Here is a 22,366-nt window from a genome sequence, read left to right on the forward strand (position 1 = left end):
TTGTAGTTGTAACAGGCAACTTGTTAAATACTCTTTTTTACTAGAATGTATACTCTAAAAACTGTTGCTCATGTATTTCTTGTTGAAAGCATACATCGTAGAGGCTCTTACCTGAAAGTCTTTATATGGATGACTCTCAGCCATTTATTGGAGATGCAGTGTGGACTATGCCAAATTCTTCTCTTTCTCCTATTCCTTTGCGGCTTGTGCAAGATGGGACGCTGGAAGGGAAAGGAAAGCAAGGGCTCTCTCTGAGGGAGTTAAATAGAGAGGAAAAATACCGTAAAGAAACAATGAAACAAAGTAGCAGGATAATTAAACAGGAGGCCAGAGGGAAAGAAAGGATTTGCAAGAGTGGTGGGAGAAGAGTGGCAGAGAAGAGGACTTCAGGGCAGGGCAGGAACCAGGAGCAGTTGATGAAAACAAGGGATAGCAGTGATGTGGATCAAGGAAACAGAGAGAGACTGGATGGCTTGAGATAGGAAAGGAGTCAAGAAAATAGGGAGGAATATGTAAGGAAGGAAAGAGAAAACATGGAACTGTGATCAAAGTCAAGCCAGAGGTGGAGAAAGAGGAAATAGAAGCAAACAGGGAAGAAACAATGAAGGAAAATTCAGAAACAAACGTTATGGTTCAGCCTTGAAGGCAGATGTGATCATGAATTAGGAGGCAGAAGGGAATGTACAAAAATACACCTTCCTAAGCTTGTGACTTGGAGTGTGTCCTGATGGCTTCTGCTGGCAAGAAAGGGGAGTGGGATGAAAATTGCAACTCCTCAGGCTCTGGAAAAGCCGCTACCAATTTTGGATGAACCTCTCAGAGCAGAGGTTCCCCGTATTGCACTGGTCGTGAGCCAAGCTACCAGGCATGGGACAAGCTGAAAGAGTAAGCCCCAAAACAGTCCATGTGGCTTCCAAAAGTTTAATTTGCATATGGCCATCCTCCTAAGTATATTTTAAGAGTTCTTCCTCACAAAGTTATTCAAGGATTAATCTGGAAAGTCCTACATTTAACATCATCTTCACTACTGGGAGAGTTTGATGTGTATTGTAAACATATTGCACAACACCTGTTCTTGCCAGGTGAAGGCAAGTCATCTCAAGAAAGAGAAAGATTTCAAAATCTGAATGCAGAATGACACTGCAGCAGCATCTTTCCTCTCTCCCAACACCAAAAATTGTAATCAAGATCAGTGAACTGTTTAGGACAAGACAGATGATGTTATCCAGTCTTTCATTGGGGGAAAAACCATAGCCAAAGCAGAGCAAATTATGCAGTCTTTTCTCAAGCCTAGTTTGGGGCAGACTGGATGGGTGGTAGCTTGAGAAGGCCCTTTCCCTTTCCCTGGCTCCTTCTCTTCTGCTAAACATTTGGCTTTGGAGAACGGAGTCACCAGCTAAGTTGAAAAAGACGGATATCAGACTCACATCCTCTAAAGAAGTGCTTGTGAATACCACTGCAGGCTGAAAATACTCTTTCAGAGAGGAACATTGCTAAGAGGTTGCTGTGGGAGTGGTGTCATCTAAACTGCACACCATGCTCCAGCTTGCAAGCTCTTACCTGTGGTTCTTCCTTTCTGTTTTGAGACCGGGAAATAAGACCCTTACAATTAATTAAAACCATAGATAAAACTACCAGAGATGAGCCGGGGAGTAAAGAAGGAACAGAGCAATTAACAACTTCCCTGCTAAAAATTCAGTAGGCATAGTGTACTATTCTGAGATTATTGTGCCCCTCAAAAACACAGCAGTGAGAAGCAGATACTTAAAAGAACTTGCAATTACATACATGCCTTTGGCTCCCTTTCAGGAAGCTGTGGAACTGGAAAGAGCCATAGTAAATGTATTTTCTCTGCATTTGCCTTTCTTGACAAAACAGCTCGAATAGTTTGATCTCAAGAATAATCAGCTCTTTTGTGTTTCCTTTTCAACTTACTGCAGACTTTTGCAAGTTAAAAATTAATGACAACTTCTCTTCTTTTTTTTTAAAAACCAAAACCTTCTGTACTCTTTTCAGAAAAAAAAAATCTTTTTACCACATTTAACTATTAATCTAAATGGCATTTAAACCACTTTTTCTCCCTCCTTCTGCAGTAACATACAAAACAAGTCCCACAACACAACAACCTGGCTTGTGGAAACCATTATTCTGAAGATGAAGCATTGTGTTGTGTCCTTTACCACTATTACAGGCAGTCAGTCTGTTAGAACATATTGGGCGATTATAGGCTAGTCTTTTCAGAGAAAGCCATGGGTTTCAAGTTAGCAGTAACCATCTATCAATTCTTGAGATTATGCCATGATTTACTGTCACAGCATCATGTATTCTCTGATTTTCTGCCTCCTGTGAAACATTGTGCTTTCCTTTTCTATTGATGTATCAACTATAATAGTTACAAGCAGCTACAGAAAAATCAATAGTGAACTTTCATTACTGTGCACATAAAGAGTACCATGCTGTGAGAGCACCTAGCTGTTAAATAGTCACCAACAGTAAGGTGCACTATAAATGTCTATAATTTTGGTCTAAATGAAGAATGTCTGAATTTGAAACACCAAATACCTAGGATTTTTGACACCACTTGATTCTATGTCAAGTTTTTTCCGTATGCGATATTTTTCCAAGTGTCAGGCTTGATTTGTCTTTCCTGTGCCAGGACCTGTGAATTTTTTTAAACCTGAAGCTGACACAGGAAATTAATAGAAAAATAAATAAGTATCACTGGGCTGTGCTTAACTGTAAGCTCATTAGATTTGGTTGGACAGAAGTCACAAGAACTGCGTTAGTCTTTGTTGAACTGGTCTGGATCTTACTAGTCAAAGTAAGCTGACTTTGACTAAAGTGATCAGACCAATAATCTCTGTATTAAACACAGATAGAATAGAGGTGAAAGAGGGTGCTACAGTGTTACTGGAGAGTCAAAAGTGGTCTGAGGACTGTGCACTAAGAAAAGCACTGAGTTGCTTTTCGAGGCACAGTTTGGAAAATATAGTGCATTTTTTGTTTTAAATATATTTATTTGCCTCTGGGAACTCATTAACTTCCAATTAGGAAATGTAAATGAAGAATGGCAAGAACAGGAAATGTGTGAGTGTATTGCCTTGAACGTGACCAGAGCATTTGGCATTTCAGGCCATTTCTCCAGCAATTGAGTAGAAATCCCTGTAGGCTGAACAGGCAGTTCTGCTGCAGGAGCTAGCAGTTACTTTGGCATTTTGAGGATTTACAGCTATAAGTGCACTGTTTGTTGCTAACTACCTTCGATTTGAAAGCCTGTGCATTTCCATGAGACCAAAGCGTGAGAATGCACATGTGTACTTACATGAACTGTATCCTGCCAAACGCATATCCCACTGTTTGCTGTGGCTGCAAGGTTACAGGAAAGCACTGTTTCTTGGCCTGAACATAACTCAGGAAAACTAAAGGAATCCCAATGCCTTTTACAAGTTTCATACTATTATCTCATATAACTTATACTATTAAATGAAAAACAAAATAGTGATTTCATTCCAAATGCTAATTCACAGTCCTGGCTGTAAAAAAACATGTATAGGTGGGGAAACACCCATGGCTTTGAAGAGTACAGTGAGATCAAGCTCAAATCAACTTTAATCCATTGAGTGTTGATTTACGTGAAGGTGGATCTAGAATTAAAAATCCTTCCAGATTCTAAGCAGTAAAGGCAAACCCCACAGCCTAATTCAATAAAGCATTGAGGGACTTGGCAGAGTGTCAATGGGATCCTGAGAATGTTACTGGTGGGGTAAGCATGGCCGGAGCAGAAAAAGTACAAACCTTGGTTTGTAGGAGGCTCCTCATGGCCTCAAGCCCCTCTGCAGTCACCACCACAGCCACTGACAGAGGAGCACTTGCTTCCTTCATCTGACACATGGCATCAGAGAGACAAAAAATCTCTGTGCTTGTGCAGGGAACATGAGTTTATTGGCATGTTAGGGGCAGCTCCAGCCAGAGACAAATGGGAACCTGGAGCTCCTTAATTTCTGCTCCCCATGTTACACCTGTGACTATGTTGTCCATGGAAGCACCTCATCCGTATCTGACCAAACATTTGAGTCTGAGCTGAGCAGGGGGCACAAGTCTGGAGTTTAGCTGACTTATTGTACTGCTCTTACTAAGCAGTTGAAATACTAAAATGAGGTAGTGAGGCACTATCTGACAGCCTACCGTCCTTTCTGATCAGGGTTTATTGTCAAGTAATCAGAGATAGCTGAGAAATAAAACATTCTAAGAACTTCATATCTGAAATCTAAGAGTATTCCCTCTCTTCCACTCTTCTCTACTGTACCTGTTTAACCGATGAGCTGCCATGTTGCCAGGTGGACTTTCAGGTAGACTTTTCTTTAGCTCTCATATCTGTCTGTTTAAAATCATAAGTGATGCAGCTGAAGAACAATTGTATACACATCAAAGTCTTTGGGAAGAGAGTCCAAAGGCCGATATGCATGTGAGTCCCTTTCCAGTGTTTCCTGCGTGCCAGCACTGACTCTTGCACAGTGCCAGTGTAGTTGCAGAAGTCCCTGCTTGGGCTTCTGTCACTCTCATTTGCCAGACCGTTTCCACAACTAAGCACGGACATATGTCACAGTGAAAAATGAAATTTTCTACCTCCACTCAGATCAATAGACAGTGTCAGAAACAATATGCTTTGAAATACTGCAGCAGAAAATTACTTACCTCAGTTGTGTTTACTGTCCATGCAAGCTAGACTGAGAGTACAGGAGAATGAAATGTTTGGAGTTTTTTCCTCCTAACAGGGGGTAAGGCAGCCTGGGCTGGCCTCAAGATCAGAGGGACAGTGCAAGAACCCTGTCTCAGTGCCACTGTCTCAGCTGTCATTCAGTGAGGAACACCAGCACATGGTGTGTTGCGTTTAAGCAAATGCATGGGCTGTTGCGGTCAGGCGTGGTAATGATCTGGTGGCTGATACACACACACACACACACGTATATGATGAGATGAAACTCATCAGCGCTTTTCATCTAAGCTAGCAATTTTTTTGTTAACAGTAATTTGATATGGGACTGAAACACTATCTTAGAAACAACACCTTCAATGTACCATCAGTGGTATTGTGGGGTATTTGCAGTTACATTTACGTAGTAAATAACTGTAAATACCCACAACAGAGTCTAGCTTTTCTAAATAATCACTGTAAAATTCAAATGTTTGACTGTTAGGAGCTGCATATTATTTTCCACTGTAGTTCTACTGCATTGCTTTCAGCACTGAGCAATTAAATGAATGCATTTTGCTTTATACTATTTTGAAACAAGTAGGTAAGAAAATAGTTCTTTTACCAATTTCTGCTTCTTGTATCTTACAAAACTTTCACTTATACAACTTAGTTCAATGAAAAAAACCTGTTAGTGCAAACATTGCCGTATATGACTAGTAACATCGTGTTTTTAAGTGTCAGAAAAGAGGAAAAATAGTTTTTTTAAATCAATATGTCTGAAAAAGATGATTGATTGACTGTCTTACACCAAGCCTTGTCTCAAAATACTGCAAAAGAATTAAAACTCTGAAACATTTGTCAGTTATGTTAACAGAAGGTGATAGTAGAGTGTTGTACCTCTTAGATCAGCATATGAGTAAAACATCTTTGCATGCTGCATTTCCTTCTTTTAAAGAGAATGTATTGTAATACTTATTGCTCCTGTGGGATTGTTGGATCTAAACAAAAGGGTAAAGCCAAACAAAGTCCACCAAGTATTTAAAAAGCGATATGAAGTTCTACTCTTCTCTGGAAAGCACTATAATGATATAATTGGCTGGCCTAATATCTTTAACCAAGTTCAAAAAAGTTTGAAATATAATAATTAAATGCAAATACAGTCCTGATCCCAAAGACCAGAAGAATGCCTTTAAGCTAGTATTTATAACAAGAGCTATTCGACTGAGCTGTCTTGTAAATTTTATCATACCTGAGGCGGTTTTCCTCAGTCGATTAGCTGGAAAGCTGAATATATCCTGAGGCAAACCAGACATCTAGTACAGGCTAAATTCAACTACTGGAGCTTAAATTTGGCTTAATATATCCCCACTTGGATCTGCCTGTTTAATTCTCTTTCATATGATAACGTTGGTTTATTCATAGTCTGGACTTGCCACCTGAACAAACTGTACCTCATATCTTATTCTAATGGAATAAGAAAACTTTGCAAAAACCACAAAAGTTCCTGACTGAAAATCAAATGCAAATTTGAGATTAAAAACTGTTTTGTAAAGTGACTACAAGATTAGTACAGAGAGATTTTTTCCCCTAAGGAGTACTGCTTTTTATGATCATGCATTTTTTGTACTCTGCAGAGACAGATGGGCTTTATGAAAGGATACAGCCTGCTTCTCAAACAGGTTTCAGCGGCAGCTGCACTTCTCTGTTTTAACCTCAGTAGAAATTTATATTCGATATTTTTCCAGAAAACATTTATATTTCTTCTTTTAGAACCATATCACCCCTTGGTGTAGTTCCAGAGGTGGCGGCAGAATTACCTCTGAGATTAATCTTGTCCATTGTTCCTACTTTGAACAGTACTTGAGTAGTAGGAGAGGGATAGAAAGAGAAAGGATAGATAATATGCAAGCTATTCATGAATTCAATAAAACAATTCAGAAAAGTTGCAAATGTCTAAGGAAAACAGAGCAAATATTTTCTAGATAAAAGTAAATCTTCCAAAAATTTTCATTTTTTTCCTGAATATTCATCTTCTCAGCTAAATAATAGATTATTTCTTGCTACTCTCTACTTTATACCATACTGCCTATCATTGCAAGTTGCATGTAACATCCTTTCTGCCTCAATTCATAACTTCAAGGATTTTGTATGATGTCCCTATCACCGTTCCCAGGAACTTCATAAATATTTATGACATCTTAAACTATTCACACCCTACAAATTGTACACATTGACAGCCAGTTCCTAAAACACCAACAATCCTGTATTGTTCATGGCTATTGAAGATTAAAATGACGTTTCAGAAATTAACTGGGGAAGCCATTTGCTTGAATAAATGTACTGTTTATCCTATTTTTTTTAACTCTTATCAGAAGCATAGTTTCAGCTTTTATCAGAAGTGATACCTTTTTATGGTAACTGTAAGTGTGTTATAAACTAGTGCTATGGCTGTAGATTTGTCTGCATTTAAACATATATGTATTGAAGCCTGCTGATAGCATGATAATTAACATACTATTTTTCTTATTCATGCTTATTCCAACTGAATATTCAGAAGACAAACATTTCTAGACCAGACATATAATATGAACCTGTGATTAGATGAGGAGTTAGGAAAAATGAAATTTTACTCATGTTCTTTCTCAGATTGCTGCAAGACCTTCACTAAGTCATTTCTGCCTCAGTTTATCAACATGCAAATACGACCAGAGCTCCACAGAGATAGTCGTTACACAATTTTTCTCTGGAAAAAGGAGGCTTGCATTGAGACATTTTTTCTAGCATTGATCTGTCATTTACCTTAAGTAGTCACTAGGTCAAGTATACGCACAAACCTGGAAGCAGGAACCAGAAACGCGTATCAGGTCAGGCAGGTTCCTTCACCACCAGCCTATCAGAGCAGGCTATAAATTTGTCCTTAGAACATGGAGTGTTATTTTTTTTCAGTGCAGCAGTGAAGCTCCAACTCAAAGACTGGAGCACGCCTTCATGAAGAACAACCTGTAGTTAACAATAGCTAAGACCACCCTCTGGTGTGGTGGGAGACTCCAGTTGTCTGGGATATTTCCTTGAAGACACGACAGAGCAAGAGTGTCATTCAAAAATTCCTGTTCCTCTGTCAGGTCTTCAAAGAAAGCAGCAGCTACTCTCTTATGCGGAACATAATCTTATCAGTGAATGCTAAGCATGGATTAAGATGCCTACAGGCTGTCCTCAGTCCCAGATGAGCATGAGAGGACCAACATGTTGCGTTGCTCCTCCAAAGCCAGAGAAACTTCGGGACATCAGCAGAGACATAACTCCAGGCATGGAGGAAGCTTTAGAAAGTGAAAGAGTACTGGAGTTTAGGCATGGCTAAGACGAAGCACCCACAGCACAACTACTGCTTGGGACTCGGTGCCTGTGGTCTGTCCTGGCATCTTCTGGGGTGGGCCATAGTTTCATCAACCAGCTATCCCAAGGGGCTGTGTACACCCCTGGCTGTGTGGCTGCACCTGGCCACGCCTCTCCCTCATGAGTCTCAGAGACAAACACTGGTCTTTGTATTTAGGGGTGTAGCTAGCTGCGAACTTCAGGGCAGGACTTGTGAGAAACTCTTCCTCCAAAAGGGGCCTGGTAGGATGATGTTTTATTGTTTTTCAATGATCGCCATATTGCATATTACTCATTTGACAGTAATAAGGATGTTGATTCCTGGGGTGCCGGGATGAGAAGCAGGTGGAGATTTTGTTTGTTTGTTTAACTTTAAAGTCAGTAAATCCAGCCCAAGCTCTTAAAAGTCAAGCTGTTTTATTTTTCCTGAGTGATGACTCAGTAATTACAGCAGTCATAAAGGTTCAAGAGATCAAGTTAGGCTTTGCCCTTTGCCTTTACTGGGACTGCAAGAAAAGAAACAACTGAAACGTAGCAAAATAATTTCACAGTTGTGCAAGGAGAGGAATTCAGTGTGTTTTCCGTATTTCCCTTTCCATTGCAGCACTAACAGCAGCAAAAGCAATTGTAAAGTTCTTTACAACAGTCAATAAGCACAATTCTCAATAGACATCAGGAGATTATATTCTCAGTAAGACTCTGTCATTTTACAATCTTTTTGGAATAGAAAGACGTGCTTCAATATTTTATATAACACTAGAAAGAAGTCTACCACTATAAACACCACCAAAATATGTTTTAGTTGAGTCTGAATTGTTCTGAAACAAACAAAAGGTCCATCAAGATTGAATACTGAGGGAATGAGGTTTAGACTAAGAATCACAGCTTGTTTTCTCAAAAACATCTTATTCTCACTTTAAAAATACATATCATTTTGCCTCATACTTAGGTATGAATGAAATACAGTGCTGTTGAAGAATTTAATCAAGGTTTTCAAAAAAATGTGCCCACTATCTGATGTTACGTTCAATTGAAAATGAAAATTATTTTATGGCCCTAATAAACAGTTATTTCTGTTGTTATAATGTAAAGGTTTTTCAAAGTTTGAGACTTCCTTACCACTGATTAACAAACACACATCCATCAAAAATTGTTTCCCATGCCTTCTAAGTAAATAATATTCAGCACAACTCTGCTGTAATAAAATTGAGGAGAATTTTGCAGTAAGGAGCTTATACTTACCATAAATCTTCCTATATTATAGCATTTTGTCTGTCAAGGAGGCTTAGCTATAGAATGGCATACATCTGTGTGCATGACAGATGTGCTATATGGAAGCACTGTTGTTACCATTAGTTTCAATGAAGGAGAATTGTGGGTAATTTTCAGAGATTGGCACTTTATCAACCATTACTATTCTTGCCCTCAAAAAAGTTTTTATCGTATCAAAAATCTACCTGTGTTTTAAGTCCTGTAACCTTCAGGATTCACAGGACTAGCAGAAAATGGGGGAAAAGAATAGGAAAAAGCTGTTTTAAATAGAGGAAGGTCTGGTAACGTCACCTCTGTTCTGGGTAATCCCCCTATTTGAACTCTCTGAGGGAAAAACCTTAATCAGAATTAACGTATTCCATCTGCAAGGTCAAATGAGAATTGGCCTCACACAAAACCTCTGACAGGAATCCTGACTTCAGGCTGAGGAAGCACGCTGTATCTTTCCCTGATAAACAGCGTGTTGCAGCATGTTTCTCAGCAAAGGCAATGCTGCTTATTAGGCAAAGCAGGCTGGCTGGAAAGAACAGACAGATCTCTTAGTGAGTGAGCCTGAAGGCCGTTCTGACCAAAATACTTTCACTAGACTTTGGAATATATCACATTTTACCTTTGAGAGTCATTCCAAATTGCTGCTCAGCTTTGGTGACAATTGAGTTTTAATAAAGTCCTTAAATGAAGAGGCTCGTCAGGCCATCAGGGTAAGGACCTTGGGATGGTGTTGAGTCCTGTTACTAGAATTGTGTTTAAAACTGTTTCCAGCCTTTTGAAAGTGAGACATTTCTCCCCGCAGAGGAGCCTAAACACAACCTTATTTCATTCTTGCAGTACCAGGACTTGTAATGGTGTAAAAAACAGATAGGCAGCTGAGCTCCCTATGCACACACCTCTTCTTCGCTTCACATGGAAAGGGTGTCTGATAAGATGAGAGCAGTAAAATTTAACTGGCTTTCTTTGGGAAATATTTACGCTGCTCCTAAGGAGTTGTTTTTCGAATTTAAATCTCTCATTCTCTTTCATTTTTCATTTCAAAATTCCCAGACCAAAGGAAGCTCTCTACAGATTAGTACACCACCAAATTCTCAGTATTTCATGTTTGGAATATGAGAGGGAGAAAATCTCTCTGAAACCTAAATATCTTGCCCCTCTAAAGACCAGACCCATTTTTGGGGAAAATATGCAAAAGTGTTCTCCTCGGGCTGAATGTTATATGCAGTTTCAGCTTAATGCACAGCTTTATAGCAGATGTAGAAAATAATCAAAACGGGGGTATTTCTGGGAATACTGGCAGATCTTTACTGTGACTGCAGAGCAGATCCTGACACACTATAATACTGTTTTTGTCTTAATCGTCAAAAATAAGCTATAGAGAACAAAAATTCTTTGTTTGACAGAAAAGCAATTGCTATTTCTTGTAAAACATATAATATATTCCAGAAGACCTAAGGGTTTACTTTCCAATAAGGATAGAAAAAGATGTGTGCCCCACTGTGAGCTCACAGTAAGGCTGTTTCATGTAAAAAGTTGGTAATTAGTCCCTGAGTGAATAAAGTGGAAGAGATAAGAGACTGATACTTACTGTAGCAATACAAAACACTTTTTCTAGCTGCTAGGATTTAAAGGGTGTGTGGGTGGAAGGGGGGAGACCTATTCCTACTCATTTAATTTACAAGTGTCTAAACCTCGGAAAATGATTTCTTGCATTAAGCTTAAACATGTGTACTTTAAATTGTTACTAACCGATGTAAAGATTGATAAGAGACATTCCGGTTCTTAAAAGCAAACAGGACTGAAGAATTATAAGAAGGCATAAAAGACTGTTGTGCTGTACACAAGAGTAGGAGATTTCACACTAGTCGTACACCACTGCCTTCAGCAGACTTACACCTAATCTGCTTGATGTTTCACCAAGTTAACTCATTAGCATTCAAAGAACCTTTATCAAAAAGGAGATACTTGGAAAACTAAATAACATATCTTTAGTCAGAGTTGTATAATAAATACTGAGAACAAAAACAAACTCAAAGCACAGGAAAACTCTCCACTTAAAAACCAAAGTAATTACTTAATAACATTTGTATCACTGTCAGCTAAATACCAGATGTGAAAACTGAATAGCATTTCTTGTTCTACCTGCAGAATTTGGAGCTACTGGAAATAACTTAATATTCACATATTTTCTTTTGTTGTTATTAATCTTAATTAGAGCAAGAGTTTGTAATTCTCTTTCAAAAATATCTGTGATTTTTATTGCAACTATGCATTTGGGAAACCTCTTCTTTAACAAAATATGAAACATAGGAGAGCTTGAGACATGACAATGGAGTTGTACATAGTGGTCTCTGCCTACATCCTTTGACTCTCTGTTCAGCTTGTCTCATTTGCTTTATTGAAGCATTTATTTTTAATGTGCATGAGATAAGAACACTTATCAAAACTCATGTCCAAAAATCTCTGTTACTTCACGAAGACTCATTCATGAAGTACTTAGCTGGACATCAGGTTGCTTCTACATCCTCTCTATTATGATTGCAGTCCTGGAAAGATCTACACACAGATGAATTGTTTAATGATGTCCTAAACTGTAATCATTTGGACTATTGAGTATCTAATTCAACATAGAAACAGTCAGGAAAATTCTACATGTTTTTACTCCTTAACCAATAACATCTTGTTTACAAGCACCGAGCCTCACCACGAATATCAAGAGTTTGTGCAGAGGAAATACATTAAAAGTATTTCCTCAGGCTGAATATGGTGTAGAAGCCCCAGAACTACTTTTTGTTTACTGTTTATGTTAATTGGACTTGTTTTTACATCTGACTTCAGTGCTTATGTTGCCACATATAAGTATTTAAAGAACTGTCCACTGAGATCAGAAAAAAAACAACACAAACCTTTCCCCTGTAGTTCTGCAACTTGCATCCAATGTAGCCAGGCCATGTACTTGACAAGCATATAGAAACACCTATAGAATGCACAGGTACACCTACTGCCAAAAGCCACCGATCTTGTACATGGGGGTAATATAGATAAGATATTATGCCTCCTTTTGTCTAACAGTGTGATATGAATCCAGCTGAAGACAGAATGCATCTCTATAAAACATACATTGAATTTGCCACTTTGGCAGGAAAATACAGAAAATTTGCTGCAACTCTCAGGTGTTGTTTCTTCTTGAGCTTTATAAAAAATGGTTTTGTAATGTTGCCAATAAATATATATTCCAGGCAGTAGCATTTATGTAGCAAAAATTAGAATGGACCTGGTGATCCAAGAAATCAGCACAATTTAATCTCACAGTATGGTTTTAAAAAGGCAGCAACAGAAAGATGCCCTTTGAATTTAAAGGGGGCATTGAATCAGCTAATAGTTTTTAAAACTTCCTACTATATAGTTATTTTAAGCAAGGAAAAAAAGTACTGATTCTGAAGCCATTATACATTTAATATTGCTGTTTAACTGTTTAATCTCCAGTATGGTCCCCTTTTCCTCTGGGAATGTCTTGTGTTCTAGCAATTCATTCATGATGCATTTTGCATCTGAAAGCAACCTATTTTAAATAATTGTGATAGTTGATTCTATTCCTTTCTTAACTTTATAAAAATGTTCCTAGAACATCCAATTTTTTAAACCAGGTTGCACTCACTACAAAATACCTTGGTGGTTTATATAGGTATGTAAAATAATAAACATCTATAGTTTGTGTAGAGAAAATATCCATCATAATACATGAAAACATGATTATTCACAGATCTCCAGAGACACTGGCAAAAAGACTTTGAATAAAGAGTTTGAATAGCTAAGAGACTAGGCATAGCAGCTTTGAAGTTTCCGGTTCTCCTCAGCGTGGATAATGCAAAGTTCAGACAGTTCTTGTTGGACAGCTGTCATAATTTAAATATTGCTAGTGAGTTTCTTACGCCAGCCAGCAAAATTCAGACAGAGGTCATGTCCCCAGCTCCCAAACAAGCAGCACAAATCTAGGAGCCACTTGTTTCATTTCCACAGTGAAACTGGGACAGGAAAGAGGCAGGCAGTAATGATCACAGCAGGAAACACTCACCCCAGCTTGTGCTAGAGCGAACCTGAAGTGCAGTCAGCAGCCGGCTCACTCCAGAGAGGCTCATGCTCGGAGCCTGTAGCTCCAGCCCCAGAGGCTGAGCGTGCCACCCTGGGCTGCCATTGGGATCCTTGGCATCCCCTCTATCCTCTTGTCCTGAAAAAAAATATTTGCCTCCTCCAACAATTTCCCTTGTGTTCCAGCACACAGTTATGTGCAGGAATCAATATTTGCTCCTTCTAAAGCAATTCTAGGAAAATTGGGTCTCACTGCACCTTTACACAACTTCCTAGGCTGCTGATGGATTGGGAAACCAATGTGGGTTCCTGTTTTGCAAAGGAAAACACTCATTTCCCCTCCAATCAAAGGCTGGCATTTACAATGAATCCAGTTGTGCCAAATTCCCCATCTCCTGTGCTCCAAGAACATCCATAGAAAATCAGATTTGTCTTTGTTCAAAGTGAATCAGCAGCATAGCTCTGCTCGGTATCACTGCGCATTGGCATTACAAGAAACTGTTACAGTACTCTACTGATGATATAAATGATAAAAAAAAACCAAAACAAGTTATCTTTGATCATTTTGATCACTTAACTCATTCTACATTATAGCAGTGCTCTAATTTACAAACTTTGGAATAACTTCTGCATTCTCCAGACGTGTCACGAGATTATGCCATCAGAGTAATTTTTACACAGAGAGGCAAATAATGAGGAGTTAATATACTGGCATTTACCTCTGACCAGCATTTCCAGAGCTTGAACTTGCTGCATAGGAACAGAAGATAATCAAACAGAGGGAGAGTGAACAAACTGTACCTGCCTTATTGATGTAAATGCCCCTGTTGTCCAATACCAAAAAAAATCTCAGAAACCATATTCAGATTAAAGGGCACCATTCTTGGCTGGTATGCCACCCAAAGGACAATGATTTCATTTTATAAAGATCATTAGTCAGTGAAATATATATTTTAGAGAGTTTCTAGTAGGGAAGATTATTTTGGCAGTCACTGGAGTGTACCAGATGGTTCATTAACATAGGCTAGACAAGTCAGAGGCTTTCAGAATCATTTAGAAAATGTCAAACAGAAACAAGAACCCTGTCACTTTTTATTAGAATTAACTACATCATACCCTGGACACAGATTTCACCTTGGGTCAGAAAAATTAATACAGAATTATATGAATTGTGTAACATACTAGGTTAAAGATAGGCCTTCCTCTTGGGACTCATTTGCTAGCAATATATTATGGTCTTCTACTTTAGGAATCCTCAACCTTTCTTTTTGTAAGCTTTGAAAAGAGCTGACCTTGCTCAGACTCCATTGGTGTCTAATTGATTTGAGGTATATGCAGAATTTCAACAAGACACTCCACTAAAGCTCTTTTGTGATCATTTTCCCAGGAAAGCTGGCAAAAGGGTTCACTGAATATTCAGCAGCTTGTAAAGTATGCTTTTGTCAGGAGGAAAAAACATACATCCATTTAGTGAAACACTGCCTTCATAAACAGGAATTAAAATGCAACTGAATCATTGTTACTTTCTTTTTTTTTTTTTATTATCATTCAGATGTCAAAAATCTTGAGAACTTCCAGCTTGTGGAAGGTGTTCAGGAACAAGTGAACGCTGCTCTGCTGGACTACACAATGTGTAATTACCCACAGCAAACAGACAAATACGGGCAGCTTCTCCTGCGACTACCAGAAATCCGGGCCATCAGTATGCAGGCTGAAGAATACCTCTACTACAAACACCTGAATGGAGATGTGCCATGTAATAACCTTCTCATTGAAATGCTGCATGCAAAAAGAGCATAAATTATACCCGTTAGAGCTTGTGCTTTCAAGGAAAAAAAAAAATGTATTCTGAACTGCTCCAAGCAACACTAATTAAAACATGGTTTTAAGACTTTGTGAAATGGAATAATAATCAAATACTAATAGTAAATAAGTGATGTATCAGGGTATTTGTATTGCAAACTGTGAATCATATGCTACACATCCCCAAAGGAATCTATGTAAGACCCTATACTGGAGTGAAGTGAACGCACCAAGTGGATACTATCACCAATGTCAAGACGAAAAAGGACAGAATGATACTTGTATATTTAACTCTGCTGATTACCAATATGAAGAAACTTAGAAGAAAAAAAACCTGATCTGTATTATTAAGATAAGATAGTGGGGAATTTCTGTGCACTAAATTCCTTCACTGTATAGCAGGACGTCTAAAACAGTTATAATAGGTGCAAAACTGCATCTATTGCATCTTCTCCCATCCTTCCAAGGACCCAACGCTTACTTCTTCAGTGATAAATGATGTGGCATCCATTCAACAACCTGTAAGAGAGAGCTGGTGTAGGCCACATGCAGTGTAGTATCGCCACCAAATCCTGAGAGGCTGGGTTTGACTGTCAGTCTCTCGAGCCTGCAAATCGCTAATATGGAGAGTCTGTTATCCAGTTAGCTTGGCATTTTTACTGTGTTCTGAAGTTTGTTTTGTCACGTGTTCATGTTGTTCTATCAGGCAGTATCCCTCTTCTACTAGTGTTATCGGAGATCTACTAAATAGCTAAGATATATATGCCAGAATGAATTAGCCAATTCAACTATATACTTAACTAGTGCAGTGGCTAAAATGTGGCTCTGCTATATATATTCATGACCATTTTGAAATAAAGGAAATAGAGATATTTTAGCCATTACAAACAATAGCTTCTTTGACCAAAAAAAAAAATCTAGGATACCAAATACTGATGTCAAAAAAATAAACATAAAATTTAAAAAATGCATTTTGTGATGCAAGAATAGGCAAATTAATTTTATGACCTGGTGATGCCATGGATCTTATTAAGAAATTATCTTCAAAATTGTCAGTAATTAAGAAACTAAATTTCAGTTCAAAAATCCAATACCTAATGAAACTTTTTCTTTTTAAAGTTAGGTAATACACATCATTTACACAGAGAAAGAAGAGCGATACTGCTATGTCTATGTAGGCCAAAGTCTGCTGCAGAACAAATATTAGAGAACAAACAATACTCTCTCTTTCCAAATGAAGATATCAGTATTAACATGTAGTGCCGCAGTTATGAGTCTTGCCTTATTTCATTACCCTTAAAGGTAACTGTGCAGATGTGGATCAACATACATTTAAAATAAAGTATTAGTCTCTAACATTAACAAAACCATAGTGTTTACATTCTTTAGGTCCTGTGGGGAAAAAACTGTGATAAGATTGCAGAGCAGTGATTTCCTTATTATTTCTTTTAAATTGGTAATTATTTTACCAGTACTTAATTACTGTATGTCGTGAGACACTAAAATCAATAGGGGTATTTCATTTTTACTTTAATTTTTGAGATTATTGGCTGCACAATCATTTGTAGAAACTGTATAAAATCCTAATCCTTTAGTTTTTTTTTTTCATGAAGATTGCTGGCTTTTAATAGTTTATTTATATTGTATATGATAGTTTCCACTGTAGACAATTATGATGCTAATTTATTGTTCTTTGGTTTCATCTTTATATAAGATATAGCCAGAATGAAGAAGCCAAATATATGTGTTTACTGTAGCATGTCTTCAAGTTAGTGGAACATAGTTCAGGGACACACAAGGGTCTTTACAAATTAAAATCATTCACTTGATTAAATATCTGTAAATCTTCATAATCCTAAATGTAGTTTATTTAAATCTATTGTAAATTATGTGAGTTATAGCTTTTTCTGTTTCATGTGAACTTGAAAAGGTGCATTTCTCTTACTTTTTTTTGAACCATTCATACATTGTATACCAAAGACATCAGTTATTACATCTGCATTAGTGCAAAGCACACTATTTTAATCACCTCTATTAAGCAGCTCTAATATTCTGACCATGCATAGGGTACAAACAGCAAAGCCTAGTGTCTGCAACTCCTAGATGCTTGTCTTATATCACAGAACACGTACTATTGTACGGACCAAAAGCAAACCAAGCACACCTCCCTCAGGCATCCCACAAAGCAGGCATGAAAGCTTTATTCGAGTAACAACATGCTCCCTCAAACTAAAGTAACAGAAAGTAGGATGCAGGTGGCAGTTGACAGTGGCTGTGAAATGCGTATCCTCATGTGTACAAGATAAATATGGTCATTCTTTCTTTTTTTGAAAGAAAAACAAAGCATATTGCATGTGTTTGCATTCCGTATTTTCTCTTTCTCCCTGATGAAATATTACAATGAATCTCACTAAATATTGAGAAAAAAGCCTAACGAACTGTTGCTAACTCTCTTCACAGCACCATTATCTGCATACAGGATGAAAGAATTAAAGTAATGACATAGAAAAAAATAACAATTTTTCATAGAGTTTAATGCAAACAGTTTCAGATAAACTAACATATATTTGCCCACATATGTGGTTCCAAGAATCCCAACAGATTGTCCAAAGTACAGGAACAAATTAAAACAAAACAATCACCAAAAAAACCCTTCATGTTAATTGTTAACTAGACATTTACTTCTGACTGCCTTATTGATTACAGGACATATTAGTAAAAGCAGACTAAAATTCAAAGAGTTTGGCTTTGGCTGGTTTATTATAGTTGTTCTGTGTTTGTAAACAGACAATCTGTAAAGTCTGACTATTTGTATTACGGATGTTCTGCAGCTGCCTTGGATTTAAATCCATGCAACTCTTAGAATGTGCAGTGAGTTACTTGTTGAAGTTGAAGTTCTCTTACTGTATCAGTGAAATACATATTGTCATGTCAGCTCTTGCCAGGAGTTTCTCATCAACAATGGAATTTTTTTTCAGTATTTCAATAAATATTGATATGCCCATGCTGATTACTTTATAATTGTCTTTTTAACAACATCATTCCACTGAACCGAAGCACCAGTTAAAAATCAGTTACTCATGAGAGTAAAATGCAGAAGAAATAGGGGTGGCAAAGGGAATTTGAGGTACACAAATGTGGAGAGCCACAGCTTCAAAAGCTCAGCCGGCGATGGTGAAATTGCCTAGGTTGGAGCAAAATAAATAGAGCTAAACAGATCAGAAAAGCTGAATTCCTAATCAAAAAGGAATTTACTGGTTAATACTTTCAAGGTAATACCTTTCATCTCATTCTGCACACTTAAATTTGCTTTACATGTCACTCATAAAGAGTTAAACAGCCAAAGCATCAGAGAGGGAAAATGACAGAACAAAAGAAAATCAGGTAACAGGATCCAGTGGAGCTCAGGCTAACCTCTCAGCAGTGTAAATACGCGCACGGCCAGGGGCAAACCCACAGCTTCCAACACAACTGCCAGTGAAGGCTGCCAAGAAGGCAGATGTTACTGCTACTAGAGAAAAATATTTTCCTAACATTGCCTTCTGGCTCATCTGATCACCATTTCGAGGGCAGGAGGTGAACTGGTCCACCAGAGCTTGTCCGCAGTACCCTACTGTTCTGAGACCAAGTCCACCAGCCCCCAGCCCCAAACTGTCTGGCAGTTGAAAAGGAGCTGTTCTCCAAGGTGCCAAATGTTAATGCTTCAAGGGGAAAAAGCAGGACTATAATTAGTTATTTACAAATCCTGCACTTGAACAAAACAAAGCAGATCAGTGTTGCAATAAAACCAGGGTCAAATAAATGAGATTAGACAGCTTACAAGCGAGGAAGGATTGTTCTGACTTTTAGGAATCATAACTGAAAACAATGATTTTGTGTAAAACCAAGAGGAGATTTCAGGGTTGATATATTTTAGATAGCTTTCCTTACGAGATATTTTTGGGTGATATATTTAGCATGTACACTACACATTTAGATTATGAGGGGATTTATTTTTAACTTGAGTCTGACACTAGTTCTGGAACAATTTGCTGAATGTTTTTATTGGAAACGTGGAAAGGGTGAGTTCAATGTAACATAGGTCAAACCAGTACAATACTTAGTGATCTTGACTATTTCCTGGAATACCAAACAATATGTTTTATTAACCCCTAATTTGAAGCCCATAATTTAGATACATCACAAAAGTGCTAAAAATAGTTTTACCTTCTCCAGTATAGTTAATGTTGTTTTCTAGGGAAATTCTATATAGATGCATCTGCTGCACACTAGAATTTGGAATGGCAGACAAAGAGCAATAAATTAATGACAAGCCAAGAAAGTTATTGATAAATTTTTAGGAGCATCAGATCCTAGAACTATATAACCCTGTGATACTGGCATGAGTCCAAACACGTCCGGCAATTTTAGTTGCATGTAAGTCTGGAAAGATTCATTTTCCATGGTCCATGGCCAACAATATGAAAAACCTTTGCTAAACAATAAAGGCAGAAGAGGGCCTGGCCCTCAAATGGACCACAGACATGCCTACCCTGATGTCAGTTGACCTAAGCTGGAAAGAGAATACTAGAAGTTACTTGATAGATGCACTGTGGTCCAGCACACATCAGTGGGACAAAACAAAGCTTCTCTTCAGCAGATGTACTTACTAAACCCTTTAATTTTGCTCCTCCACAGAACAAAACCATCTCCAATTTATTGACAACATTGAAGCTTGGCAACCAAGCTTGCACTTGCAACACTAGGTGAGTTCTCACCATTGCCCTGAGAAAGTCCTGACACATTTTTCCTATTCACTGTATCTTCCTTTAGTCCTAGCTTATCTGTGCTCATGGCAGGTTCTACTATGCATGTCCTGCACACACCCAAGAGGATAACTCAGGTGCAAGGTAAAGCAAGATGCTGGTGGAATGCAGACTTCTGGTGCTGTCTGGATAAATGTTGGCTCATCTGTAGTGTCCTGCTCAGATCACTGGTGCCCGACCTTGGTAAGGGTTATAGCTTTTAACATTAGTTAGTAGTAAAACACTGAGTGAAATAGACAGCAGAAAAACCTAGTGTTAAAGTCACAATTTCATCCACTCACACCTTGCTCTTCTTGTGCTTCAGGATCAGTAAATTCCCTGTAAAAGGGGGAAATGACTCTCTGTTTGAAATGCAGGATGTTAGTATGCTTCCAGTAACACCGATTGTTTATCATGCTACTGCAAACCAAAACCTTCACAGAGCAAGAGCCTCCCTGTGCAGCACTCACATCAATCATCCTGTGACTGATGCTGCTGAATGTTTGCTGGATACCACCAATCCAGGCTGTCAGGTGCAATTATATACTAAAAGAGGAACTCCACACTGGAGGAAATAAAGTGTATATGTGGGAAGGACCCCAAACAAGTCACTGTTTGTATAACAGAAAGTGCTGGCAGCTATTCAGTAGCTGCTGGCATGCCTACAGGCACATGCACACACGCCACATGGCACCTATGGGATTTCCAAAAGCACATTCAAACATCCAGTGCTTCTGTTCCTGTGCAAAATATTCTTGAGGCACTGCTCCCTGAGGGACAGTCATCCTCATGGCTCGATTCTTGTTTCGCAGTGGTGACCTTCCACTCATGAAAGTAGAAAAGCATTGATGCAGAATAAGAGAAAAGTGAGTCAGAACCTTCTAATCAATACAGTGGTGTTTATATCTTGTACTGTATCGCTATAGCTCTCCTAGTCTTTACAACTTGATGTCAACCTACACGCATCGTAGAAAGGAAGATCTTCAAAGCTCTCTGCTTCCTATAGCAAAGCAGCACACTGCAGCTGGACTTTAAGAGAAGGCCTGTAGGACAGCCTGCATTTGAATTCCAAGCTAAGAAATATGGAATATTGTAAATATCTATTATGATCAGTCTATAAACTACAGCAGAAAGCAAGAGAGATTAGAGGGGAGGTATAGCTCCAAAAGAAAATATAATAAAAAGGAGGCACATAGACATGGAAAAGACATGAGGATATTTATGTTTCATAAATATTTAATCTTGATTCACTTTTAATCTAAAGGAAAAAAATAAATGAAAAATGTCAGATTGTTACCATTGCTTTGAAGTATTAACAAGGCCTGAATAAATTATTATTTATGTATTTTAGGGACCTGCTACAGTAAGTGATATTGGGTTTAGTTTTCATTTAATAAGCATAGGTTAATTTTACAATGAATATAAATTTCAAATAAAAACCAGCATGGAATAATTGATTGAATATGTTTAATCAATTCATTCAGCTCATGCTGTTAAAGCGGAAGTTGATTATTGGAGTATGGTTTTATTTAAAATCAAACACTACAGCTTCCTTACAGACTATGTCAAACTGTTTTTCACTTAGCAAATTCAGTTGAAGTATTCTACAGCAATGTCCTACTTTTCCTACAGAAGACTGTCTTATGAGTCCTACGACTCTTGGATTTGCAGTTGCAACCTTCTCTCAGGTTCTTCATATCTTTGCATACAGAACCTGAGAGACAGAAGCTGAGAGGCACTGACCCTGAGAGGGTGAGGCTGCACACATCTCTCAATTTTTATTTCTTTCTTTATGTTAGTCTCCCTCCTCTGCTCATCTAACATTATGGAAAACCCAGCTGATCCTCCCCACTTATTCCCAGTCACAGCTCTCATTCTTCATGTGAGCCTCTTGCTGCCTTTCCACTCCCTATGTACCACTCAGATTCCAACATTCCAATTCATGCCTCCTTTTCTCTAGGCTAAACAATCCTAGTTCCCTCAGCCACTTGTCATAAGGTTTGCTCTTCAGCCCCTGCACCAGCTTTGTTGCTCTTCTTTGGATGTGCTCAAGGACCTTAGTGTCTTTCTTGTAGTGAGGGGCTGTAAAGGCCAACTTTAATGTTTTGTCTACCTTAAGTATTTGCATTGTCTGAGGGCCTCATCTATCCCATGGATTCAATGGGAAGGGAGGTGCAGGAGTAACTTCCTCACCTGACCCCTCACCTAGCCAAGCTCAAGGTCCTGAGCCGGCTGCTGTTGGGGGAGAAGATGCAGCAGCAGGTGCTGCCCCGTCCGCCCCTCCTCTCACCCACCTGACTGCCCTGGCTGGACCCTCCTGAAGGAGCTTCTGTACACACGTGGCAAGACCACCCATCCT

The 22,366-nt window shown here is 38.4% G+C and overlaps 1 protein-coding gene across 3 annotated transcripts in view; it reads left to right on the forward strand.

The window, feature by feature from the left end:
* The window catches only part of NR5A2 (nuclear receptor subfamily 5 group A member 2), a 92,297-nt gene extending 74,059 nt beyond the window's left edge, over nucleotides 1-18,238 (forward strand). For all 3 annotated transcript variants that reach the window (XM_069862537.1, XM_069862539.1, XM_069862538.1), the window contains one exon: nucleotides 14,973-18,238. In XM_069862537.1, the coding sequence (XP_069718638.1) occupies nucleotides 14,973-15,220 (248 nt within the window). In that variant the 3' untranslated portion in view covers nucleotides 15,221-18,238. The remainder of the gene's footprint in view (nucleotides 1-14,972) is intronic.
* Nucleotides 18,239-22,366: the final 4,128 nt, after the last annotated feature.

Source organism: Phaenicophaeus curvirostris, chromosome 8 (genome assembly GCF_032191515.1).
Source record: "Phaenicophaeus curvirostris isolate KB17595 chromosome 8, BPBGC_Pcur_1.0, whole genome shotgun sequence".
In the NCBI taxonomy this organism is placed as follows: Eukaryota; Metazoa; Chordata; class Aves; order Cuculiformes; family Cuculidae; genus Phaenicophaeus; species Phaenicophaeus curvirostris.